Raw genomic sequence first — 26,117 nt, 5'->3', positions numbered from 1 at the left:
TATCCTACATCCAAAGACAAACAAGAAGCCACAAGGAGATGGTAGGAGGGGCACAATCATGATAAAGTCAAATCCCATACCTGCTGGGTGGGCAACCCACAAACTGCAAAATAATTATATCTCAGAGGTTCACCCACTGGAATGAAAGTTTTGAGCCCCATATCACAATCCCCAGCCTGGGGGTCTGGAATCGGGAGGCAGAGCCTGCAAGGCATCTGGAGTTGAAGGCCAGAGGGATTTGATCGCAGGAAATCCACAGGACCAGGGGAAACAGAAACATCTCTCTTGGAGAGTGCACGCAAGTTCTTGTGTGCACCAGGAACCAGGGGAAAGAGCAGTGACCTCATAAGAACCTGGGCCAGACCTAATTGCTGGTGTTGGAGGGTCTCCTGTAGAGGCAGGGGTTGGCTGTAGCTCACTACTGAGATAAAGACACTGGTGGTTGTATTTCTGGGGAGTACCCATTGGCATGAGCCCTACTAGAAGCCACCATTTTCTCACCAAGACCTGGCCCCATCCAACAGCCTGTAGGCTCCAGTACTGGGATGCCTCAGGCCAAGCAACCAACACAGCCCCACCCATCAGCAGACAGGCTGCTTAAAGCTTTCCTGAGCCCACAACTTCCTGATAAACACACCCCTTGACATGGCCCTGCACACCAGAGGGACAACACCCAAGTCCACCCACCAGTAGGTAGGAACCAGTCCTTCCCACCAGGAAGCCTGCACAAGCCACTAAGACCAGCCTCATCCATCAGGGGGCAGAGAGCAGAAGCCATAAGAATTACAACCCTGCAGTCTGCAGAATGGAAACCGCAATCACAGAAACACAGACAAAATGACATGACAGAGGAATATGTCCCAGACAAAGGAACAAGATAAAACCCCAAAAGAACAAGTAAGTGAAGTGGAGATAGGCAATCTACACAAAAAAGAATTCAGAGTAACGATAGGAAAGATGATCCAAGGTCTTGGAAAAAGAATGGAACCACAGATTGAGAAGACACAAAAAATGTTTAACAAAGAGCTAGAAGATCTGAAGAACAAACTAACAGAGATGAACAATAAAATAACTGAAAAGAAAAATACACTAGTAGATATCAATAGCAGAATAAACAAGGAAGAAGAACAGATAAGTGACCTGGAAGAAAGAATGGTGAAAATCACAACCACAGAGCAGAATAAAGAAAAAAGAATGAAAAGAAGTGAGGACACTCTCAGAGGCCTCTGGGACAACATTAAGAGCGCCAACATTCACAATGCAGTAAGTCCCTTACATACGAACTTTCAAGTTGTGAACTTCCAGAGATGCAAACATGCATCTGGTTCCAGCAAGGAACCAGAACCTGTGCCATCAATGTCAGGTATGAGTGAAACTGCAGCTTAACCTCCATCTATTGCTGATAGTCCTTCAGATTTACCATCTCCCACCTCCTCTCCCTCCTCCAGTCAGTAACTCTTCTTGCCTGTTCACTTGATGCCAGCCCCTGTATGCCAGCTGTTGTACTGTACTACCATACATTTCAAGGTACTATACTGTAAGATTAAAAATGTTTTCTTCGGGGCTTCCCTGGTGGCGCAGTGGTTGAGAGTCTGCCTGCTGATGCAGGGGACGCAGGTTCGTGCCCTGGTCTGGGAGGATCCCACATGCCACAGAGCGGCTGGGCCCGTGAGCCATGGCCGCTGGGCCTGCGTGTCCGGAGCCTGTGCTCTGCGACGGGAGAGGCCACAGCAGTGAGAGGCCTGAGTACCGCAAAAAAAAAAAAAAAAAGTTTTCTTCATGTTTTGTGTTTTTTATGTATTATTTGTGTGAAAAGTACTATAAACCTATTACAGTACAGTACTATACAGCTGATTGTGTTAGTTGGGTACCTAGGCTAACTTCATTGGACTTATGAACAAATAGGACTTACAAACGCACTCTCAGAACAGAACTCATTCGTATGTAGGGGACTCACTGTATAGGGGTCTCAGAAAAAGAGAGAAAGGACCTGAGAAAATATTTGAAGAGATAATAACTGAAAACTTCCCTAACAGGGGAAAAGAAATAGTCACCCAAATCCAAGATGTGCAGAGAGTCCCAGGCAGGACAAACCCAAGGAGGAACATGCAGACATTAATCAAACTGACAATAATTAAAGACAAAGAGAAAATATTAAAAGCAACAAATAACATACAAGGGAATCCCCATAAAGTTATCAGCTGATTTTTCAGCAGAAACTCTGCAGGCCAGAAGGGAGTGGCACAATGTATTTCAAGTGATGAAAGGGCAAAACCTACAACCAAGAATATTCTACCCAGCAGGGCTCTTGTTCAGATTTGATAGAGAAATCAAAAACTTTACAGACATGCAAAAGCTAAGAGAATTCAGCACCACCAAACCAGCTTTACAACAAATCCTAAAGGAACTTCTCTAGGTAGAAAAGAAAAGGACACAACTAGAAACAAGAAAATTACAAATGGGAAGGCTCACCAGTAAAAGCAAACATAAAGTAAAGGTAGTAAATCATCCACACACAAATACGCTCAGAGGGTAACAATAGGGAGTTTCCTTAAAAAACTAAAAATAGAGCAACCATACGATCTAGCAATCCCAGTCCTGGGCATATATCCAGAGAAAACCATGGTTTGAAAGGATACATGCACCCCAATGTTCACTGCAGTGCTGTTTACAATAGCCAAGGCATGGAAACAACCTAAATGTCCATCGACAGATGAATGGATAAAGAAGATGTGGTACACATATACGATGTAATATTACTCAGCCATTAAAAAAAATGAAACAATGCCATTTGCAGCAACATGGATGGACCTAGAGATTATCGTACTGAGTGAAGTAAGTCAGACAGAGAAATACAAATATCATATGATATCACTTATATGTGGGGAAAAAATGATATAAATGAACTTATTTACAAAACAGAAACAGATCTGCAGACATGGAAAATAAACTTATGGTTAGCAAAGGGGAAAGGTGGGGGGAAGGGATAAATTGGGAGTTTGGGATTGACATATACGCAGTACTATATTTAAAACAGATAACCAATAAGGACCTGCTGAATAGCACAGGGAACTCTGCTCAATATTCTGTAGTAACTTAAATATATATATATATATATATATATATGTATGTATAACTGAATCATTTTGCTGTACACCTGATACTAACACAACATTGTAAAGCAACTATAGTTGCTTTATAATATAAAATTTAAAAAAAAAAGGGGTGTCTTCCATACTAGGAGTGTTACTTCTCAAAGCTGGTAGTTTCCTGGCCATGTGACATGAAGACATGGGATCCTTGTCCCATAAAATGCAAAATACCTTCTAACGGACCTTTAATGTTTGCTAGCACATTGTTGAAAGTAACAAACTATAAGTAATTGACATGTTCTGCAACAGGAGATGGCTTAAAAATATTATAGCTATCAAACAATATGGCTCCTAAATGATGATACAGTGACATGAAAGTTACCTAAAATATTTTTAAGTCAAAAAAACTTAACAGGACAGTTTGTAAGTCTGTTAAGTTTGAAAATAAAAGTACTAACCACTTAGATTAAAACAACCCAGTACTGAGCACACAGTAAATAGTCAATAAAGTTATTTATTTTATATTAAATATATTTTATATACAAAGCAAGTTATTACTTTTTTTTTTTTTGCGGTACGCGGGCCTCTCACTGCTGTGGCCTCTCCCGTCGCAGAGCACAGGCTCCAGACGCGCAGGCTCAGCAGCCATGGCTCACGGGCCCAGCCGCTCTGTGGCATGTGGGATCCTCCTGGACCGGGGCACGAACACATGTCCCCTGCACTGGCAGGCAGACTCTCAACCACTGTGCCACCAGGAAAGCCCAGCAAGTTATTACTTTAATCCTATACTTTAAAATGTATTTGTTTGATTAGATTTTAATCATGTAGATTTTAATCATGTAGATTTATATTTATTGAGAGCCAGCACCTATACACTTTTAGTTGCCGAGAGCACAAATTCTGGAGTAAGCCCCGACCCTCAACTTTGGCTCCACCAATGGCTTGCTATGAGACTTTAGACAAGTACTTAATCACTCTGTACCTCCATTTCTCTTAGGGTTCTTGGAAGGATTAAAAGAGATAATACAAGTCTGCCTAGCACATAGTCAGCTATTATGTGAATGGGAAAATATCTGAGGAAAAGAATATACTGCCCTTATGGGTGATTATTTCTGAGGAGTTTAATTAAAAGAGACTTTTATTTTCTTTTACTTTCTTCCATAGTCAGAAAGCAATAAAAATTTTAAGAAATAATGATAGCACTTTTATATTTCATAGCACATTTAATTCTGAGTAATTCCCACTAAGAGAAGAGATGCTTTTAAAAATCCTTTATCATCCTTGGATTTAGAAACAGGTTTTTTGCCCTAATTTCAATATTTAAAAAGGAAGCAAAATTATCACAATCCAGTATTCTTACTCTAATTTCATTCCTGCATTCTACTACTTTACAGTATCAATGTTCTAAGTCACTTATTTGCATCTGAAAGGTATGTTTGTTTATCACTAGATGCTTTCTCACACTACCTTTGACTAGCTTGAGAAGAAAAAAACTAAACTGCTATTTTTAAAAATCCTTGGCTTGTCCATAAAGAGTGAAAAAAGCAAACAAGTAATACTAAGCAGTATCAAGGGATGAATAAATTATTGGGCTTAATTTTTTGTGTTTTAAAAAATTATCGTAAGATACACATAACAGAAAATTTATCATTTTAACCATTAAAAACTGTACAGGTCGGTAACATTAAGTACATTCACAATGTTGTGCAACCATCACCGCTACCTAGTTCCAGAACTTTTTTATCACCCCAAACAGAAACACCAGAACCACTGAGCAGCCACTCCCATTCTGCTCCCCCATAACTTCTCCCTCCACTGGTGACCACAAATCTGCGTTTTGTCTTTATGGGTCTGCCCATCTGGATATTTTATATAAATGGACTCATACAGTATGTGACCTTTTGTGTCTGGCTTATTTCACTCAGCATGTTTACAACATTCATCCTTGTTGTAGCATGTATCAGTACTTCATTTCTTTTATAGTTAAATAATACTCCAGAGTGAGTGTGTGTGTGTGTGTGTGTATGTGCGTGTGTGTGTATTTATTTATTTTGTTAATCTATTCATCCATAGATGGACATCTGGGTTATTTCTGTGATATTCTGGGATACTGTAAATAGTGCTGCTATGAACATTTATGTACAAGTTTTTATTTGAATACCTTGTTTTCAATTCTTTTGATATATACCCAGTAGTGAAATTGCTGGGTTCTATGGTAATTCTGTTTAATCTTTTGAGGAAACTACTTGGCTTAATTTTTATCAGAGATAGCAAATAGCTTGCCAGACATCAATCTGTTTTTTTATTTTTAACTAACTGAGTGGCTTGTCCTAAAAAGTTGCTTTGTGTTACCAAGAACTGTATTAGTTTTAGTTGTGGATTCAGTAGGTCAATTACCACAAGCTTTCACTATATAAATATAGCGTTAAGCACATTAGTTGTATCTCATTCCTCATGCACACCCACAAGGCTGGTACTACTGCCGCCATACAACTGAGAAAATTCAAGCCTGAGAAAGGTTAAGTAAGTTGCCTAAGTTAAAGAAGCCAGTAAGTAGTGAGAATTAGATTCCAACTCAAATTGATCTTACTCCAAAACCCCTTCAGAGGCAACAGAGCAAAATATGGGAACAAGAGAATGTGAAGAGTGACCATATGGCCAGAAATGCCTAGGATATTTACTAGCTAAAAAACTTTCTCAAAACTTGGTTTCCTCACCTCAAAAATGAAAATAATAATCCCCTAAAGTTGTGCTAGGATTAAGTACAACATTAACAAAGTAGTGAACACATACCTATTTCACAAAACATAACACAAGTAAAATTATGCCTTCCTAGGGAGTTGAAAAAATATTTTTAAAAATAAAGTAGCAATTTAAAATACTTTGCAGGTATTTAATAACACAGTAAAAACACAGTAGACTCACTATCTAATGTGTGTTCTGATGTGGTTAATGAACAGACAGTGGACATCTAGCTTCCTCCCCAACCAGGGTGGCACATTAAGCCGGGGCAATCCACAAGCAGAGCTTTATGAAGAGAGGAAAAAAAGAAAATTGATGGAGAGAGACAAAATCACATATATATAGTGTCAATGAGAAAATGACAGTACCAAATTGGGAGAGAAAGAGTAAAGCTCAAAGAATACGTATATATAAAAAGTACTTTTTGTAGTGGGCATGAATTCAGTGTGACAGAGCTAAACACATTTCCTGAGAAAAATCTTTACCTGACAGATCTTACTAAGATTTAGTGTGGTCACTAACTCATATTTCACTTATGAATGCAGATTATCTGGGAAATGTAAACCTCTAAGAAAGTGAATAGTCTGATAATTTTAAAGTCATAAGCCATATCCTCTATTTTTTAAAGTATTAATTTATTTCAGGTGCTATAGATCAACATAATGTCAAAAAAATGGACAATGTCAAAAAAACTGGACTCGATCCTGAAAAGGACAATGAAATAACAGCTACTTTTGTGTTGAGCCATTGCTGGGAGGAAGCAATCGGCCACAGGCCCTGAGCATCCCTGCACATTCTTGCTGAGTGTAACAAGAATGCAAGGCCCTGACCACTCTTATCCAGGCCATCTCCCAGCGTTGTTTATGCAGCTCGTAACTTTGATAAAGTAACGTGTCTTCCCAGACAAAGACCTAGACTACTTACAGTAAAAGTCGTACATTCCCTAAGTTCTGTGTTCCTCAGCTGTGACACACTCCCAATGAGTGTGGAGCAACCACCTGAGCCCCTCTATGTCACCTCCATGGGACTTGGGATAGGGGGAACTGAAAAAAATATGCTGATATTCATGTTGCTTGCTGTGCTAAGAGCAGTACACTCCTTTCTCTCTGACCCAAGAATCTTCTGTCTTCTGGCAGCATTTAGGCTAATTTGTTAGTGTGTAAATAAGGTAAAATCTAATCCCAGACCTGATAGCTATTAAGGTCTGACTGAGACAATGTTCCCAACATTGTATATTCCTCCAAAAAGTAAAGTATTTAACACTTAGAAAAAAATCATTTCATAACAGTCTTTATAATGTCACAGAATACAATGTGAAACAATGCTTATTTATGGTCTTTCCTCTAAATTCTAAGAGATTTAATTTATTCTCTTACTACCAAGATCATCCCAATTTATTCTTTTCCTAAAACAAAAATGCTTTCTGATATGAAAGAAAACATTTTTCTAAATTATTTTTGTAAGTCTACTTGCAAGTCTTTTTAATACCTAAAAGACAGATATTAAAAATAAAATGTTTTCAAGTTCTTCATGAATCATTCATCTCACCTGCTCCAACTGGGTGGCGAATGCTATGGTCACGGACATCATGAAGAAGTCAGTACAATGCTCTGCTGGTCCGATCTGATGATAGCCTCCCTCCTCATTCAGCACCACCACAATGTCCTTTGCATCAAGTCCAGACAGGCTGGCAGGTACTTTATGGAAAAAAACACAATTAAACTACATTGTAGTTTGCCATAAACCATTATAAGATTTTGAAAGCTGGTTATACTTTTTAATTTACTTGGCAGTTTTCACAGATACAGTTAATATCTCAGTAAGGTTTCCTTTGATTTCAATTTAATAAACCACGTAGAAAAGGTATCACAGGTTGCCCAAAGGAAGTGAATCTAAACTGCGAACTGAAAAATAAGTAAAACTTGGCCAAAAAGAGCAAGGTGACTAGACAGAGAATGAGGGAGTGGAAAACGGTGTTCTAGGCAGAAGAAACAATATATACAAAGACTCAGAAGCAAGAGGAAGTGGTTAGAGAACTAAAATAGATGTGGCGTGCTGGATCACAGACTGAGGACTCAGGTACAGAAAGTTGGGAGAGGCCATACCATAAAGAGCCTCCTTGAACGCCATGCTGAAACATTTGGATAGTTTTCTAAGAATAAGAGAAAACAATAAAACAATTTTGAGGAGAGAACAGATATAATCAAATAGGCTTCGTTATGAAGAGACTGGAGAGGGACAAGGATTTTTCAAAACTGATTAAGGAAAAAAACAAAACTACACAAAACTAAAATAATAGACAATATTCAGTGTCAGGGAGATTGCCAGCAAGTTGGCACTCTCCATGTTGGTAGGTACAGACTAGTACAACCTTTTGGAGGGTAATATATCAGGGCTTATCAAAATTTTATATATGCATACCCTGTAAACCAGTAATCCTCGACTCCTTCAGGAGTTAAGCCAAAAGAAATGTGCTTACAGTAGCACTAGCTAAAAATAGTTTAATGGTTAGGAGTATAGACACTACATTCACATAGACCAAAGTTCCAACCCTAGTTTGGTCATTCAGTGGTTGTATGGGAAAATTATATGATCTCCTTTAGTCTCCATTTCTCCTTCTGCAAAGCTTTTACAGTGTTGTTGAGAAGATCAAATTAGATAACAAAAGCACTTAGCACAGTACCTGACAATTAAGTACTTTAATAAAGGTAGCCATTAAATAGTAAGGTCAGCAGAGCTTAAGAGGTCAAAATACTAACTATGACAGGTCTCGCATTATCAGAAAGGGAGAACACTTGGATAAATCTTGTGGTGTAGGATTAAAAGGATTGAACGTGTCAATGTGAATATGTGTTGATCAGTATATATATGGGCATATCGATATATGAAGTATATATGTATATATACGTGTGTTTGTGTATATATATCCATGTGTCTCCATATATATGTGTGTATGTATACATGCATGGGAACAACACCCCAAGAGCACACCTAGCAGCTGGATCTTCACTTGTAAACATCATTCTTTTCTAAAAATAAACAGGGCTCCTTAAAGTAATGGCTGAATCCAGGGCTGAGATAGGAAAATTATTTGATGAACCTGGACCATCTTCTTATATCAGGAAAGAAAAAAAAAAAAAGCTCAGAGACTTCCCTGGTGGTCCAGTGGTTAAGAATCCGCCTTCCAAAGCAGGGGACGCGGGTTGGATCTCTGATCAGGCAACTAAGATCCCACATGCTGCGGGGCAACTAAACCTGCACACCATAGCTACTGAGTCCGCACACTCTAGAGCTCGTGCACCACAACTAGAGAGCCCATGTGCCGCAACTACTGAGCCTGCGCATGCTAATAGCCCGCACCACAACTAGAGAGAAGCCTGCGAGCCACAACAAAAAATCCTGCATGCCACAACGAAGATCCCACGTGCTGCAACTAAGACACAACACAGCCAAATAAATAAATAAATAAATAAATAAACAAACAAACAAACAAACTTTTTTTTTAAATAAAAAAGCTCAAAGGATTATTGAGATCGTAAAAAGGAAACAGAAGAAGCTTGAAGGGGTTCTCAATGCCCAAATCTGGAACAAATAATGATGGTTAAAGATTATAACCCGCTAAATAAAGAGAAAACTGTCAAGTCCATACTTAGACAATACAAATAAGTGAATAAATTGAAGGTATAATGAAGAATAAATATTTTTCTAATTTTCTAATTCTTCCCCACAAAATATTTATTAAGTACAAAAGAAAACAAAAGTTTATAGTTGAGAACACAGACACACACCACCATAATCAAGTAATCAAGTGAACAGAATCAGTAATGAGACTAAATCAGAATAGTGCGCCACCTGATAAGATGCAACGAGAACAGAGCATCTTAATAGGCCTGCCAAAGATGCATAACCAAAATCTAGTACCAGACAAGCCCAAACAGTACAGGGGACACAGCCTCACCAAGACTGAAACCTAATCACAAGACTATAGAATGCTTCCCCTCCCCCTTACCGCTATATTACTAAAAGTCTATTTTTTTCCTTTACCCAGTATATCATGTCTATCTTTCAATAAAAAATTATAGGGCTTCCCTGGTGGCGCAGTGGTTGAGAGTCTGCCTGCCGATGCAGGGGACGCGGGTTCGTGCCCCGGTCCAGGAGGATCCCACATGCCGCGGAGCGGCTGGGCCCGTGAGCCACGGCCGCTGAGCCTGCGCGTCCGGAGCCTGTGCTCCACAACGGGAGAGGCCACAGCAGTGAGAGGCCCGCGTACCGCAAAAAAAAAAAAAAAAAAAAAATACAAGGCACACTAAAAGGCAAAAAAAAAATCCATAATCTACACTTCAATCTTAGGAAAACAGAAAAAGAGGAGCAAATTAAATCCAAAGTTAGCAAAAGAAGAGAAACAATAAAAACTAGAGCAAAAATCAATGAAATTGAAAACAGGAAATCAATGGAGAAAAAATTTAACAAAATCAAAACCTGGTTCTTTGAAAAGATCAATAAAATCAATAAGCATCTAGCCAGCCTAAGAAAATAAAGAAGACACAAATTACTATTAACAGAAATGAAAAAGGGGACATCACTACAGATTCCCATGGACATTAAAAGTTTAATAAAGGAATGCTATGAACAACTCTACGCCCACAAGTTTGATAACCTAGATGAAATGGACAATTCCTTTCAAAAACACAATCTGCTAAAACACACACAAGAAGAAACAATCTGAATAGGCCTATATCACTTAATGAAATTGAATTAATAACTTTAGAGAACAGAAAACACCAGATCCAGATGGATTCACTGGTGAATTCTACCTAATATTCAAGGAAGAAATTATACCAATGCTCTACAATTTTTTTTCCCACAAGACAGAAGCAGAGGGAATACTTCCTAACTCATTATGAGACTAGCATTATCCTAATATGAAATCCAAGCAAAGACATTTACAAGAGAAGAAAACAACAGACCAATATCTCATAAACATAGATGTAAAAATCCTCAACAAAGTATTAGCCAATAAAATCAACACAATGTGTAAAAAGAACTATACACCACAACCAAATGGATTTATTCAAGGTACACAAGACAGGTTCAACATTCAAAAAGCCATTAATGTAATCCATCATGTCAACAGGCTAAAGAAGAAAAACCACATGATTGTATCAATACATGCAGAAAAAGCATTTGACAAAATCCAACACTCATTCATGATAAAACATTCTGCAAACTAGAAATAGAGAGTAACCTCCTCACCTGATAAAGAACATTTACAAAAAATCTACAGCTAACATCATACTTAATGGTGAGAAGCTTTCCCACTAAGATCAGGAGTACGGCAAGGATGTCCCCTTTCACTACTGCTTTTCAATAGCACACTGTAAGTCCTAGCTAATGCAGAAACACAAGAAAGGAAACAAAGTCATGCAGATTGGGAAGAAAGACACAAAACTGTCTTTGTTTGCAAGTAACTGTAGAATGACCATCTATGGAAAGACCGAAAACAAAAACAAAACAAAAAAAACCTACTACTGGAACTAATAATAAGCAATTATAACAAGGCTGCAGGAGACAAGGTTAATATGCAAAAGCCAAGCGCTTCACTACAGACCAATAATAAACAAGTGGCATTTGAAATTTAAAATACCATTTACAGAAAATTAACCACCACGGAGACAAGATGGCAGAGTAGGGGATGTAAGCTCACCTCTTCCCAAAAAAACACCAAAATCACAGCTAACTGATGAACAACCATCAACAAAAAAAAATGCTGGAACCTACCAAAAAAGATATCCTACATCCAAAGACAGAGAAGCCACAAAGACAGGGTAGGAGGGGAGCAAACTCAGTAAAATCAAATCCCATTCCCACTGGGTGGGCGACCCACGAACTGGAAAATAATTATATCACAGAGGTTCTCCCACAGGAGTGAAAGTTCTGAGCCCCATGTCAGGCTCTCTGGCCTGGAGGTCTGGCATGGGAAGGAGGAGCCCTCAGAGCAAACTGGCTTTGAAGGCCTGTGGGGTTTGATCGCAGGAAATCCACAGGACCGGAGGAAACAGAAAGTCCACTCTTGGAGGGTGCACACAAGGTCTCATGCACACCAGGACCCAGGTGAAAAAGCAGTGATCTCATAGGAGCCTGGACCAGACCTACCTGCTGGTACTGGAGGGTCTCCAGAAAAGGCGGGGGGCAGCTATGGCTCACTGCAGGGACAGAGACATTGGTGGCAGTACTTCTGGGGAGTACTCATTGGTGTGAGCTGTCCTGGAGACTGCAATTTTCTCCCCAAGATCTGGCCCCACCCAACAGCCTGTAGGCTCCAGTGCTGGGACACCTGAGGCCAAACAACCAACAGGGTAGGAACACAGCCCCACCCATCAGGAGACAGGCTGAGTCTTTCTGAGCCCACAGCTTCCCGCTAAACAAATACCCTGACACAGGCCTACCCACCAGAGGGTCAAGACCCAGGCCACCCACAAGTGGGCAGGAAGCAGTCACTCCCACCAGGAAGCCTGCACAAGTCTCTTAGTTGGGCCTCATCCACCAGTGGGCAGAAAGCAGAAGCAAGAACTACAACCCTGCAGTCTGTGGAACAGAAAGCGCAATCACAGAAAGTTAGACAAAATGAGATGCCAGAGGAGTATGTCCCAGATGAAGGAACAAGATAAAACCCCAGAAGAACTACTAAGTGAAGTGGAGATATGCAATCTACATAAAGAAGAATTCAGAGTAATGATAGTAAAGAGGATCCAAGATCTCAAAAAAAAATGAAGGCAGAGACTGTAAAGATACAAGAAATGTTTAATAAAGAGCTAGAAGTTCTAAAGAACAAGCAAACAGAGATGAATGATACAAGAACTGAAATAAAAAATCCACTAGAAGGAATCAATAGCAAAATAAATGAGGCAGAAGAATGGATAAGTGAGTTGGAAGACAGATGGTGGATATATTGCTGCGGAACAGAATAAAGGAAAAAAAATGGAAAGATATGAGGACATTCTAAGAGACCCGTGGAACAACATTAAAGGCAACAACATTCTTATTACATGGGGTCTCAGAAGGAGAAGAGAGAGAGAAAGGGCCCGAGAAAACATCTGAAGAGATCATAGGTGAAAACTTCCCTAACATGGGAAAGGAAACATTCAAATCCACGAAGCGCAGAGAGTCCCAGGCAGGATAAACCCACGGAGGAACACAGGCCAATATCACTGATGAACACAGATGCAAAAATTCTCAACAAAAAAATGGCAAACCAAATCCAACAATATATTAAAAGGATCATACACCACGATCAAGTGGATTTACCCCAGGGATGAAAGGATTCTTCAATATCTGCAAATCAATCAGTGTGATACACCACATTAACAAACTAAAGAATAAAAACCATATGATCATCTCAAGAGATGCAGAAAAAGCTACTCACAAAATTCAATACCAATTTATGATTAAAAACTCTCCAGAAAGTGGGCACAGAAGAAACTTTCCTCAACATAGTAAGGGCCATATATGACAAACCCACAGCTAACCATTCACAATCATGAACAGCTGAAAGCATTCCATCTCACCACTTTTATTCAACATAGTTTTGGAAGTCTTAGCCACGGCAATCAGAGAAGTAAAAGAAATAAAAGTAATCCAAATTGGAAGAGAAGAAGTAAAACTGTCACTGTCTGCAGATGACATGATACTATACATAGAACATCCTAAAGATGCTACCAGAAAACTGCTAGAGCTCAATGATGAATTAGGTAAAGTTGCAGGATACAAAATTAATATACAGAAATCTCTTGCATTTCTATACACTAACAATGAAAGATCAGAAAGAGAAATTAAGGAAACAATCCCATTTACCATCACATCAAAAAGAATAAAATACCTAGGAATAAACCTACCTAAGAAGACAAAGATCTGTACTCTGAAAACTATAAGACGCTGATGAAACAAATCAAAGATGTCACAAACAGATGGAAAGATATACCATATTCTTGAATTGGAAGAATCAATATTGTCAAAATGACTATACTACCCAAGGCAATCTACAGATTTAATGCAATACCTATCAAATTACCAATGGCATTTTTTGAAGATCTAGAACAAAAAATTTTAAAATTTATATGGAGACACAAAAGATCCCAAGAGCCAAAGCAATCCTAAGAAAGAAAAACAGAGCTGGAGGAATCAGGCTCCCCAACTTCAGACGATACTACAAAGCTACAGTAATCAAAACAGTATGGTACTGGCACAAAAACAGAAATATAGATCAATGGAACAGGATAGAAAGCCCAGAAATAAACCCATGCACCTATGGTCAATTAATCTTCAAAAGAAACAAGAATATATAGTGGAGAAAAGACAGTCTCTTTAGTAAGTGGTGCTGGGAAAACTGGACAGCTACATGTAAAAGAATGAAATTAGAACATTCTCTAACACCATACACAAAAATAAACTCAAAATGGAGTAAAAACCTAAATGTAAGACCGATACTATAAATCTGTTAGAGGAAATCATAGGAAAAACACTCTTTGACATAAATCACAGGAATATCTTTTTCAACCCATCTCCTAGAGTAATGGGAATAAAAACAAAAATAAACGAATGGAGTAAAAATAGAGCAACCATATGTTCCAGCAATCCCACTCCTGGGCACGTATCTGGAGAAAACCGTAACTTGAAAAGACACATGTACCCCAATGTTCACTGCAGCACTATTTACAATAGCCAGGACATGGAAGCAACCTAAATGTCCATCCACAGATGAATGGATAAAAAAGATGTGGTACATGTATACAATGGAATATCAGTCATTAAAAAGAATGAAATAATGCCATTTGCATTATGATACCACTTATATGTAAAAATTTTTTAAATATGATACAAATAAACTTATTTACAAAACAGGGACTTACAAACTTAGAGAAGAGACTCATGGTTACCAAAGGGGAATGGTGGGGAGGAGGGATAAATTGGGAGTTTGGGACTGACATATATACGCTACTATATTTAAAATAGATAACCAACAAGGACCTACTGTATAGCACAGGGAACTCTACTCAATGTTCTGTAATAACCTAAATGGGAAAAGAATTTGAAAAAGAACAGATATACGTATATGTATAACTGAATCACTTTGCTCTACACCTGAAAGTAACACAACACTGTAAATGAAATATACTCCAATATAAAATAAAAATTTCTTAAAAATGTACCATCAAAAAGTAAAATAAAATACCATTTATATTAGCACCCAAAACAATTAAATACTTAGGAATAAATCTAACAAAGCATATAGAAGATCTATATGAGGTAAACTATAAAACTGTGATAAATAAAAGCAAAGAAGAACTATATAAATGGAGAGATATTCTATGCTAATAGGACAATTCAATATTGTCAGGATGTCAGTCCTTCCCAACTTGATCTATACAATCAATGCAATCCCAATCAAAATCCCAGAAAATTATTTTGTGGGCATGGACAAAACGATTCCGAAGTTTACATGGAGAAGCAAAAGACCCAGAACAGGCAACTCAACACTGAAGAACAACAGAGTCGGAAGACTGATACTACTCAACCTCAAGATTTAGTATAAAGCTACAGTAATCAAGACAGTGTGGTACTGGTGAAACAGACACAAAGATCAGTGAAATAGAACAGAGAGACTAGAAATAGACCAACATAAATACAGTCAACTGATCTTTGACAAAGTAGCAAAGGAAATACAATGGAGCAAAGATACTCTTTCAAAAAGTGGTGCTGGAACAACTGGACATCCACATGTAAAAAAATGAATACAGACACAGACCTTAAAACCTTCACAAAAATGAACTCAAAATGGATCATAGACCAAAGTGTAAAGCACAAAACTTTATTAAATCCTAAAAAGACAATATAGGAAAAACCTGGATGACCTTGGGTATGATAATGACCTTTTAGATGTAACACTGTAGGAACAATGCATGAAAGAACTGATGAGGTGGATTTCATTAAAATTTAAAAACTTCTGCTCTACTAAAAACAATGTCAAAAGAACGAGAAGACAAGTCACAGACTGGAAAAAGTATTTGCAAAAGAGACATTTGATAAAGGACTGTTATCCAAAATATAAAAAGAACTCTTAAAATGTAACAAAACAAAACACACAACCAACTAAAAAATGGGCAAAAGCCCTGAACAGACACCTCACTTAAGAAGATATAGTGATGGCAACTAAGCACATGAAAAGATGTTAACATCATTTATTACTAGAGAATCGCAAATTAAAACAATGAGACACCACTACACATCTATTAGAATGAACAAAATCCAAAACAGTGACAACACCAAATGCTGACAAGGACGTGGAGCAACAAGAACTCTTATTCATTGCTGGTGGGAATGCAAAATGGTACAGTCACTTTGGAAGACAGTTTGTTGGTTTTTTACAAAATTAAATATATTCTTACCATATACTCTTACAGTTTGGCAGTTTCTTATAAAACTAGGCATGCTTTTACCATAGGATCCAGTAATCACGCTCCTTGGTATTTACCCAAATGAACTGAAAACTTAGGTCTGCTCAAAAGCCTGCAGAGATGTCTGTAACAGCTTTATTCCTAACTGCCCCAACTTGGAAGTAACCAAGATATCCTTCAGTAGCTGAGTGTTTAAATAAACAGTGGTACATCCAAAATAGTGGAATATTATTCAGCTCTAAAAAGAAATGACCTATCATGCCACAAAAAGACACAGAAGAAACTTAAATGCATATTACTAAGTGAAAAAATCCAATCTGAAAAGGCTCCATGCTACATGATTCCAACAATACAACATTCTGAAAAAAGCAAAACTATGGCGATAGTAAAAAGATCAGTAGTTGCCAAGGGTTAGAGGGGCGGGAGGGATGAACAAGCAGAACATAGAGGATCTTCAGGGCAGTGAAACTATTCTGTAGGATACTCCAATCATGGATATGTGTCCTTACACATTTGTCAAAACCTATACAATGTACAATACCAAGGACAAACCCTAATATTAATAATTATGGACACTGGGTGAGAATGATGTGTCAATGTGGGTTCATCGATTTCAACAAATGTACCACTCTGGTGGGAGATGTTGATAGTGGTGGGGAGGACTGTGTGTTTATGTGGGTATCTGGGAACACTGAGTACTTCCCACTCAATTTTGCTGTGAACCTAAAAAATGCTCCCCAAAAAAGGTTTATTAATTAAAAAATAAAGGGAAAAAAAAGGTTTTCTTAAACTAAAGCTGAGTTAACAGCGACCAGCATAAGCATTTTTGGCTGTCCTTGCACTCATCCTAGGAAGAAAATTTTCCTAAATAGCAATTTTTATAAACAATATAAAATTCTGCTTTGTTCTGTTACACATATCAAATAAAGAAAAGACAATCTTTCCCTATTTCTAATTTTTGTAAACAAGAGATAAGAGCAACAAGTGTTCATGTGTAACAAGGTCCCAACATGTGTCTGCTGCTCTAGAGTAAGATCAGTTTACACTCCTGCATTTATCTTCCTATAATACCTCCTCCCCTCCCTTCCTCAAGTTCTAGTGCACAGATATAACTTCTCAGAGAATAACCTTAGAGATGATGTACAAACCTCTTCCATCTCGAGGAGGGGCTCCCTTTGCTTTAAAACTATCCACTGGTGCCTTTGTATCTGTTTCCAAAGCAATGCTTATCTGTATCTCAGACTTGAACTTGGTGTATTTATTACTCAGCAACTGGTACCATTTTGGAGCCTAGAGAGTAACAACAAAACAAAACAAAAGCAAAACTCCTTAATTGTTAATAGGAAATATACAGTAGTGGGAAATGTTTTATAAGGTTCTAAATATATTTCCTGTAGTTTCTCAGTACTTTCTCCTCTTTTAAAGTATTTTCTTTCCCCCCATTTTCCTCAAAAGAAATTAATCCTGCTTAGGTAACTAACTGAATTTCCTCGTGAAAAAATTAAGTATAAGTTTAGATTGCCTTCCTTGTTTCTACTCCTGTTTCAACAGGTAATAATATATTAAAGAGGAGGAAACCCAGTACGTGTATTTCTTTCTATCTTCACTCATATCCCTAATCTCACTTCATCCCTTATAACAACAACAACAAAGACTATCAATTTTCCATTTCCTAACCCCTAATTTTTCACTTTTTCTGTTATACGTTTTCTGCCTGCCACATTTCTGCTTTGTTCTGTTTATATCAAATCAGAAAATGAAAAGCTTAGTGTTAATAAAAATGCTAACAAAATACTTAAGTAAGGTCTAATGGTAGAGTTCTGGGTTATGAACCATGTATTTGACTGATACTGAAATAGAAAGGGTTTCTCACAGAATGAGGTGTCCTAAATTACCTGAATAGCCACCTCCTCCCCCAAACTGCAAGGTGACCTCAAGAATTCTAATACCGAAATCAAAATCTCATGGCCCAAGACCACGTGTATCATTAGTGAAGGGGCACCATTTCAATACGTGTAAACAGCATTCTTACTCTGACCACTGTAATATAAAGGCATAGGAACTGGTGCTTATAGTGATCAAAACCAAAAACTGCAGCTTTATATTCAAATTGTTTGTAAGTAAAACAGAGTGAACTAGCCCACAGGTATTTAAAAAAAATCCACAACCAAGTTTTTTTAAAGGCAAAAACTCAGTTTGTTGCTGTATTTCTTATGACAGATATTTTCTACTTTTAAGTATAAGCCTGGAAAAAAAAATTTTTAGCTGTTCACAGGATTTTTAATATATTTTTGTTATTAACTCAGAAAAATAAATCTAGGCTCTTCTGTTTGTGTTTATTTATAGAGAATCAATTTATCTTGAAATTCAAATATTCTACTATTCAACTTCAAATATTTCTTCTGCTGGCAAACAGAAGACATTAAACAAGACAATATCTGGTTTTCCCAAAACTAACATAATTTAAAAAAAATTTCTCGGGGGCTTCCCTGGTGGCGCAGTGGTTGAGAGTCCGCCTGCCGATGCAGGGGACACGGGTTCGTGCCCCAGTCCGGGAAGATCCCACATGCCGCGGAGCGGCTGGGACCGTGAGCCATGGCCACTGAGCCTGCGCGTACGGAGCCTGTGCTCCGCAACGGGAGAGGCCACAACAGTGAGAGGCCCGCGTACCGCAAAAAAAAAAAACAAAATTTCTCCTTAACTTTGTTCACCAATACGATGACAAACTGCCCTAAAGGACTAGACAAGGGGAAAAGGAACACCAAAAGCATTTAGAGGCATGATCTCAACTCAGATATCCTCCTCCTAAAAGGATTTACCTTCTTCTTAACCAAAGCAACTGCAGAAGTATTCAGGGTCTAAGCTTAAAGAAGGAAAACCTTTTTCAGGACTTGGGGGCAGAGAGGTGATGAGTACCTAAGGATGGAGGAGAAACAAGTCCTCTTTTAAAGCAGTTCAGTTTCTTTTGAAAAATTCCAAATTTGGGCCAGGTTGACTGGCTCATTTGCAAATACACACATACCCTTGGAGATATTCTAAGCTCAGTTCCAGACCACCACAATAAAGTGGCTATTGCAATAAAGTGAGTCACACAAATTTTTTGGTTTCCTGGTGCATACAAAAGTTATGTTTACACTATCCTGTAGTCTATTAAGTGTGCAGTAGCATTATGCCTAAAAAAACAATGTACATACCTTATTTAAAAAGTACTTTATTGCTAAAAATGCTAACCATCATCTGAGCCTTCAGTGAGTCATAATCTTTTTACAATAGTAACATCAGAGATCACTGATCACAGATCACTGTAACAAATATAATAATGAAAATGTTTGAAACATTACAAGAATTATCAAAATGTGAGCAAATGCTGCTGGAAAACAGCCCCAACAGATTTGCTTGACATAGGGTTGCCACAAACCTTCAATTGGTTTAAAAAAAAAAAAAAAAAAGTATCTGTGAAGCACAATACAGTGAACTGCAATAAAACAAGGTATGCCTCTATCATTGCTATCAGTACCAAAAATGTTAGGTAAATTTTTCTTCACAGAATCCTAATTTAAGATTCAAATCAATTGAGGACTCTAAAATAAAAGAATTTTTTTTTACTTTATTTTCTTAAGAAAGTTGGACCAAAGAAAAGTCATTAGGAAAAACTGAAAGTTAGAATTTCTAAAGTCAGTAACATACAAAAAAGGTTCTAAGATATTTTAAAAGACATAAGAAGCATTTTCAATAACAAAAAACACAGGAATCAAGACCCTGAGTTGTTCTTCCTTCCTGTGGTGGGAGTACTATTTACATAACAAGTGTTTTTCAAGAAATTCCCTTCCTCTAACAACTACATAAGGAATGCAAGGGGCGGGAGGCAGGGAAACCAGTTAGAAGGCTACTATTAAGACAGCCAAGGTAAGAAGGACAGATAGTGGCTTAAGTTGAGATGGCAGTGTGAAAATGCAGAATAGCAGGTGGATTAGGAGGGAAAACCAACTGCAAAGGGTGGCCAAGGAGGCCAGGAAAGGGACGGGTCAAGGAAGACTTCTGTATTTCTAGCTCGCCTAACTGGTAGGAGGGTGGTGACCATCCACTGAAGCAAGGAACTCTAAAAGAGGCACACCTTTGAAGGTGAAGTGCAGGAGCTGAACGTGTTAAAGGTAATAGCAACTTGAACACAGATTTGAACTCAGAGAGAAGTTTCTTTGAGAGAGATGGTTCTAGGCCAAAAGAATGACCAAAAGGTCAGGATTCTCTAAATCAAGTTCATCATAAGAACTAAGAACTACCATATTGGCTCAAGCCCATTATCTATTAGGTCCAATATTCCATGTCCTTTCTATCAATCTGTTATCTATTGAATATAACCAACTGTTTACATAATCAGTAACAAAACATCAAAAGGTCAGTACCTGCTTTGTTTCTTGAGCAGTTCTTAGGTCTAGAACAATGTAACCTATAGTTTCCCTGGCTGAAGATGTAGCATCCAAGGCAAAACAATGGAGTTTGATAGGAGTACGCTGTAGCCTGCAACATAACAATTTATGTGATAAATAAAATCGCTTTTGCTTAATACTGAACTTTCTATTAGCTTTGAAAAAGCAGCCTACTACTATCAAGACAATTATAATTTTGTTGGATAGCCTATATCTATTCTATACTTTCTGAAAAACTCTTCAACTGGCATGAACTATTAATTATGTCTACTTATCTATACACCAACTAAAGTAATATACAAAACATGTCAAAAATTTTAGTCTCTCTCATCAAAGAAGCTAACATCTAGATCAATGTTTCTCAAACTTCTGTAATATACAAAACTCTTTTAAAGTCAAAAAATGAATTTTCAAGATTGATTTTAAATTGTCTTAGACTGTCACACACACATAAAGCTTCAAATACACATGCGCATATGCTTATAGCTCTTTTTGTTGCTAAAAAAATGAAATAAACTTAAGAAGCAAATGTCATAATATCAGAAATTATTAAAATTAAGTTAACAACAATTCAATGTATTACATGATAAGGTCATATAAGCATGACCTTCACTGGTATAATATGGCTTCTTTTGAGTCTGGAACCCCTATACTGGCTCACTCATATAGTAAGCTGATTGGATTTTGCCATCACTGTCATCTAATGGAATGACTATGAAACCTACACTTGGCACGAGATCATCATTTCTATATTTAATTTATCTGTGTTATTTTCTCAGTCTACAAAATACAGAGTGGTACCACTCTGCACTAACACAATTAGATACACAACCACCAAGGCAGGCACTAATATATCAAGTCTCCGTCTGAGCAGATATTCCAGAAGTCACTGAGATGAAACACAAAATTCTAATATCCTCTAGGAATTTGATACCCTTTCAAATAAATCCATGGACTAATCTAACAATAGAAGAAATTAAATTTCTCCTTGCTTTCATTTTTTAAACTTGGTACTTTTATTTCATTTAGTACTAAGAAAGAACAAATATTAAAGAGATTCTATGTTCCCCAGAGGAAACATATTTTCAATTCTTTTTAAAATAAAATATTAGTGTTTTTGCCTGCTCTGGTCATCATAGTTCATGAAATAATAAGAAGCTATAATTTTAAATATGTTTTATATACCAATAAAGTATTTAAAGGTCTAAAATCAAGTGTAAAATTAGAAAGAATACCTTATATAATTACTACATATATATATCTATATACCCTTGGCAAGCCAGGTAAAATATACAATAAATTTATTAATAAAAATTAGTGGGGCTTCCCTGGCGGCACAGTGGCTGAGAGTCCGCCTGCCGATGCAGGGGACACGGGTTCGTGCCGCGGTCCGGGAGGATCCCACATGCCGTGGAATGGCTGGGCCCGTGAGCCATGGCCGCTGAGCCTGCGCATCCGGAGCCTGTGCTCCTCAACAGGAGAGCCGCAACAGTGAGAGGCCCGCGTACCACACACACAAAAAAAATTACAGTGAATTCCAACCCACATTTAATAGTGGCTAGGCATCATGATGGCACTTCTAGAATATTTATTCTCTCAGACATTAGCAAAAAAAAAAAAAGAAAAAAGCAAGCTAAGCTAAGTGTAGTGGTTAAAAGCTTAGCTCTGAAGTTGAACTGGCTGCTGGGCTCTACCACTGTCCAGCTGACTGACTTAAGGCAAGTTACTTAACCTCTTAGGCCTCAGTTTTCTCATCTGTAATACGGGGGAAATAATACCTACTTCATAGGGTTAGTCTGATGTTTAAATGAATTACTGTTGCAAAGTACTTACAAATTTCCTAACACATTAAAAAACCACTCAACAAATATTACTATTATCTACTTAGAGATCTATATGTATTTATTTATAACAGACTGAAAAAGAGCCAAACAAATTGAAAATAACAGTCACCTGTGCTGATGAAGTGCTTTCCTGTCAATTTCCCAGGCTAACTCAGTAGCAAATTCTGGCTGGTCAGTATGGTCCACAGGATCAGTAGCCAACTGTTCTCCATCAAACTTTGCTTCTACTACAAGCATATGTTTTGGACGTTTGGGGAAATGGCGACCTAGAAAAAAAGACCGTACAGGTTAACCACAAGTGTACAAAAATCAAATATGATCATTTAGCATGTGTTTTAAAAACTGACATATGTTAACAGTGGTTGACTTGTATAGTCCATAAACTACCTCACTAGCACATACTCACAGATACACTCAAATTCATGATTCATAAAAAACATGTATCAAATTGAAAGCTATAATTAATAAATTAGTGCTTCTCTAACACTAATGTGCAATGTATTACCCAGGAACCCTGTTAAAATGTAGATTCTGGGGCTTCCCTGGTGGCGCAGTGGTTGGGAGTCCACCTGCCGAGGCAGGGGACAAGGGTTCGTGCCCCAGTCCGGGAAGATCCCACATGCCGCGGAGCGGCTGGGCCCGTGAGCCATGGCCGCTGGGCCTGCGCGTCTGGAGCCTGTGCTCCGCAACGGGAGAGGCCACAACAGTGAGAGGCCCGCGTACAGCAAAAAAAAAAAAAAAAGTAGATTCTGGTTCAGTAGATCTGGGGTGGGCCAGAGAGTCTGCATTTCTAACAAGATCCCAGGAGATGTCCATGGTGTTGTCCTTGGTTCACACTGTGAGCAGCAATGATCTTAATAACATTTGAATTAAAGAGTTAAAAATGTGATTACACCAATTTTAGATAGTACGATACCAGTACTTAATACCGAACAGTTAAATCATCTGGAGAGTTGAGAAATAAATTAGCAAAAACAAATTTACCTGCATCTTAATTTTCCTGCTAACACAGTTAAGAATACCTTACAAATTAGCCAAAGGAAAATAAACACATTTATTCATTCATGTTATTTTCAAGGACAATGTTGTATATTATCAAGAAATATTAAAATATTCTACCTACACATTACTGTTCATTTGTACTGCCTGACCTCATTCCTTTACTGTTTGTTGAAGGCATATTCAAAGTCGGGTATTACGCCAGAAAACGGGATGCAAAAAGAGTAAAACAGAGTACTTGTTCTTGAGGAATTGAGGGTCTCGTGGAAAGAGACAAACTTAAAACACTGAAAACAGAAAGCTAAAAAACTAAGAAAGAAGCACTAAGAATCTTACAGCCAACATGGTTACAGGTCTGGTGAGGGGGATTTTGGTGAGCGGGATTTCAGTTAGGGGAGTTTTAACCACTGTTAAGTAAATACATCCCTGCTGCTACTCACCCTGCTACAAGCCACTTAGTAAGGAATTAAGCTGGCCAGAAAGAGCTTGATTGCAAACCTGTGAGTTTCAACCTGATGTTTTCATTTGAAACTCCCTATTAAGAGTCTTACCACATATGGCATGGCTCTCCCAATTAGTGCTAATTGGAGGCCTCTCGCTGGACCTCATTTTCAGCTGCTCTGCAAGATCACTAAGTTTCCCAAATGAATTTCATATATGTCAAAAAAACCCCTGTATTTTCAGACTATCCTAACTACAACCTCCAATAAGCTTGAAAATAGAGGATAAGTAATAGAACAAACAGGTGCCTGCCTCGTCCCAAAGACAATGAATACCTTGAGAACAGAAACGCTGTCATTTTCATCCTTGGAATCCAGTAAATGGCCCAAAGTTTGCTCATAGTAGAAACCCAATCATTTTATTTTGAATAAAGGGCATTTCTACAAATGTGGTCAAGAAATTGCAAGCAGCTCAATATAGCTGAAGGACTGGGAACACGTGAACATATGGCAGGAGGGGAGATGAGGCTGAAAAGATAGGCAACAGGTCTACCATATAGGGCCATGTACGCCACTCTTAAGTACAGACCTTACCCCTCAGCACACCGAAGGATTTTAAGAAAATTAGATTGGCACTTCAGAAAGGTTTCCCCAGACAGTAAGGTGGACACTAAGTGTTTTCTGAAAAGAAAACATTCATGAAACAGACTACTGAGAAGATTACTACAGTAGATGAGGTAGATAATGACGGCCCCAAAACAAGACACCCACAATGGAAACTCATTCATTTAAAAGTTTATATGAAGCACCTACTATTATTTTAAAAATAAAATCAACACTCAGTGACCATTTATAAGTTGGGGATGGAGAGGGAATGCAGGAAGATGATGACTCCCAAGGTCTTGGCTTGACGCAACAGCATGGTTACAATGAATGAAAATACAAACACAAGAGGAGGAACAGTTTGGAGGACCGTGGGCCAGTTTCAGATATGTTTGTAGCAACACCTAACTGACCTTCCTGACTCCAGGTTCTCTTCCCTGCATGCTGCTACTAAAGTACATTTGCCAAAAAAACCTCTTTCCTACTTAGGAATATACACTGGCTCCCTATTTTTTAGAACATTAAACCTAAATTCCTTGGCTTTCAAGATCCTCCAAGGGCTCTTCACTCTATCTGTACAAGCTTATTTCTTACCACAATATTCCTGAATATTCACCTTCCTTGGGTCTGGTCACCTTGCTGACCTCTTCACTGTTCCACCCACCATGCTCAATCCCACAGTGGCCTGGGTTGTCCAATCTCCCGGAATGACTCTCTTCTATCCTTGCTTATCTAAAACTTACCTACCACTCAAGGCACTTCAACCATCATCCTCTCCCACCTCCAAAACGTGCATTTACAGCCCGTATCATTTATTTTTATTTTATTTATATTACATCCCAACATATGTCCTGCACATTAATTTGATCTCCCCAAGGAGACAGAACCCTACAACCTTGAAGGGAGAGAGTGCTTTACATTTCTGTTACCTCATAGCATGGGCACAGTTCCAAGTCCAAAAGCTTATGTTCACCAAATTACAATGGGATTTCAGTCCTATGTCTTTAAACAGTCAGTAACCTAACAGTTAAATCTGCCCCAACACTAAAGCTTCTGGTCAGTCTTCTCTTCCAAAACTCAAAATTTGGGTTTGTAATGTTTTCTTTCCTCTCACCACCCAAATGGTGCCAGGCCTCCACAAGATACCTCCCACGGCAGGGCAGGGGTCCCCAGCCATTCCTCTCACCACTCAAGATGACCTCTTCGCGTCATGTTATTCAAAACCTATCCTCAATTTACCTATCAACTCCACTTTCCTGCAACCTGCTCTCCAACCACACTGAATTCAAGCAATCAAAGAACATGCCTTGTTTTTCTATACCTTAAACACGCCACTGGCTCTTCCCTTTGCCTGGAATGCCCTTCCTTCCTTTTTCTTCGCCTGACAAATTTCTAATCATCCTGTAGGAGCCAAATAAATGTCACTACCTCTGGGAAACCTTTCCCAGCTTCCCCAGACAGAGGTGGTCATTCTCTCTTCCACATCATGAGGAATTATTTGAATTGTTTATTGTTCTCC

The 26,117-nt window shown here is 38.2% G+C and overlaps 1 protein-coding gene across 2 annotated transcripts in view; it reads right to left on the bottom strand.

The window, feature by feature from the left end:
- Nucleotides 1–26,117, bottom strand: part of CEP120 (centrosomal protein 120) — a 79,151-nt gene that overhangs the window by 52,078 nt on the left and 956 nt on the right. For both annotated transcript variants that reach the window (XM_082620949.1, XM_082620948.1), the window contains exons 2-5: nt 22,666–22,822; nt 20,689–20,803; nt 17,434–17,575; nt 7,383–7,531 (exon numbers count right to left, since the gene is read on the bottom strand). In XM_082620949.1, coding sequence (XP_082477075.1) covers nt 7,383–7,531; nt 17,434–17,575; nt 20,689–20,803; nt 22,666–22,822 — 563 coding nt within the window. The remainder of the gene's footprint in view (nt 1–7,382; nt 7,532–17,433; nt 17,576–20,688; nt 20,804–22,665; nt 22,823–26,117) is intronic.

Source organism: Mesoplodon mirus (genome assembly GCF_964341445.2).
Source record: "Mesoplodon mirus genome assembly, chromosome: 5".
NCBI lineage: Eukaryota > Metazoa > Chordata > Mammalia > Artiodactyla > Ziphiidae > Mesoplodon > Mesoplodon mirus.
This window is presented reverse-complemented; position numbering and strand designations above follow the sequence as displayed.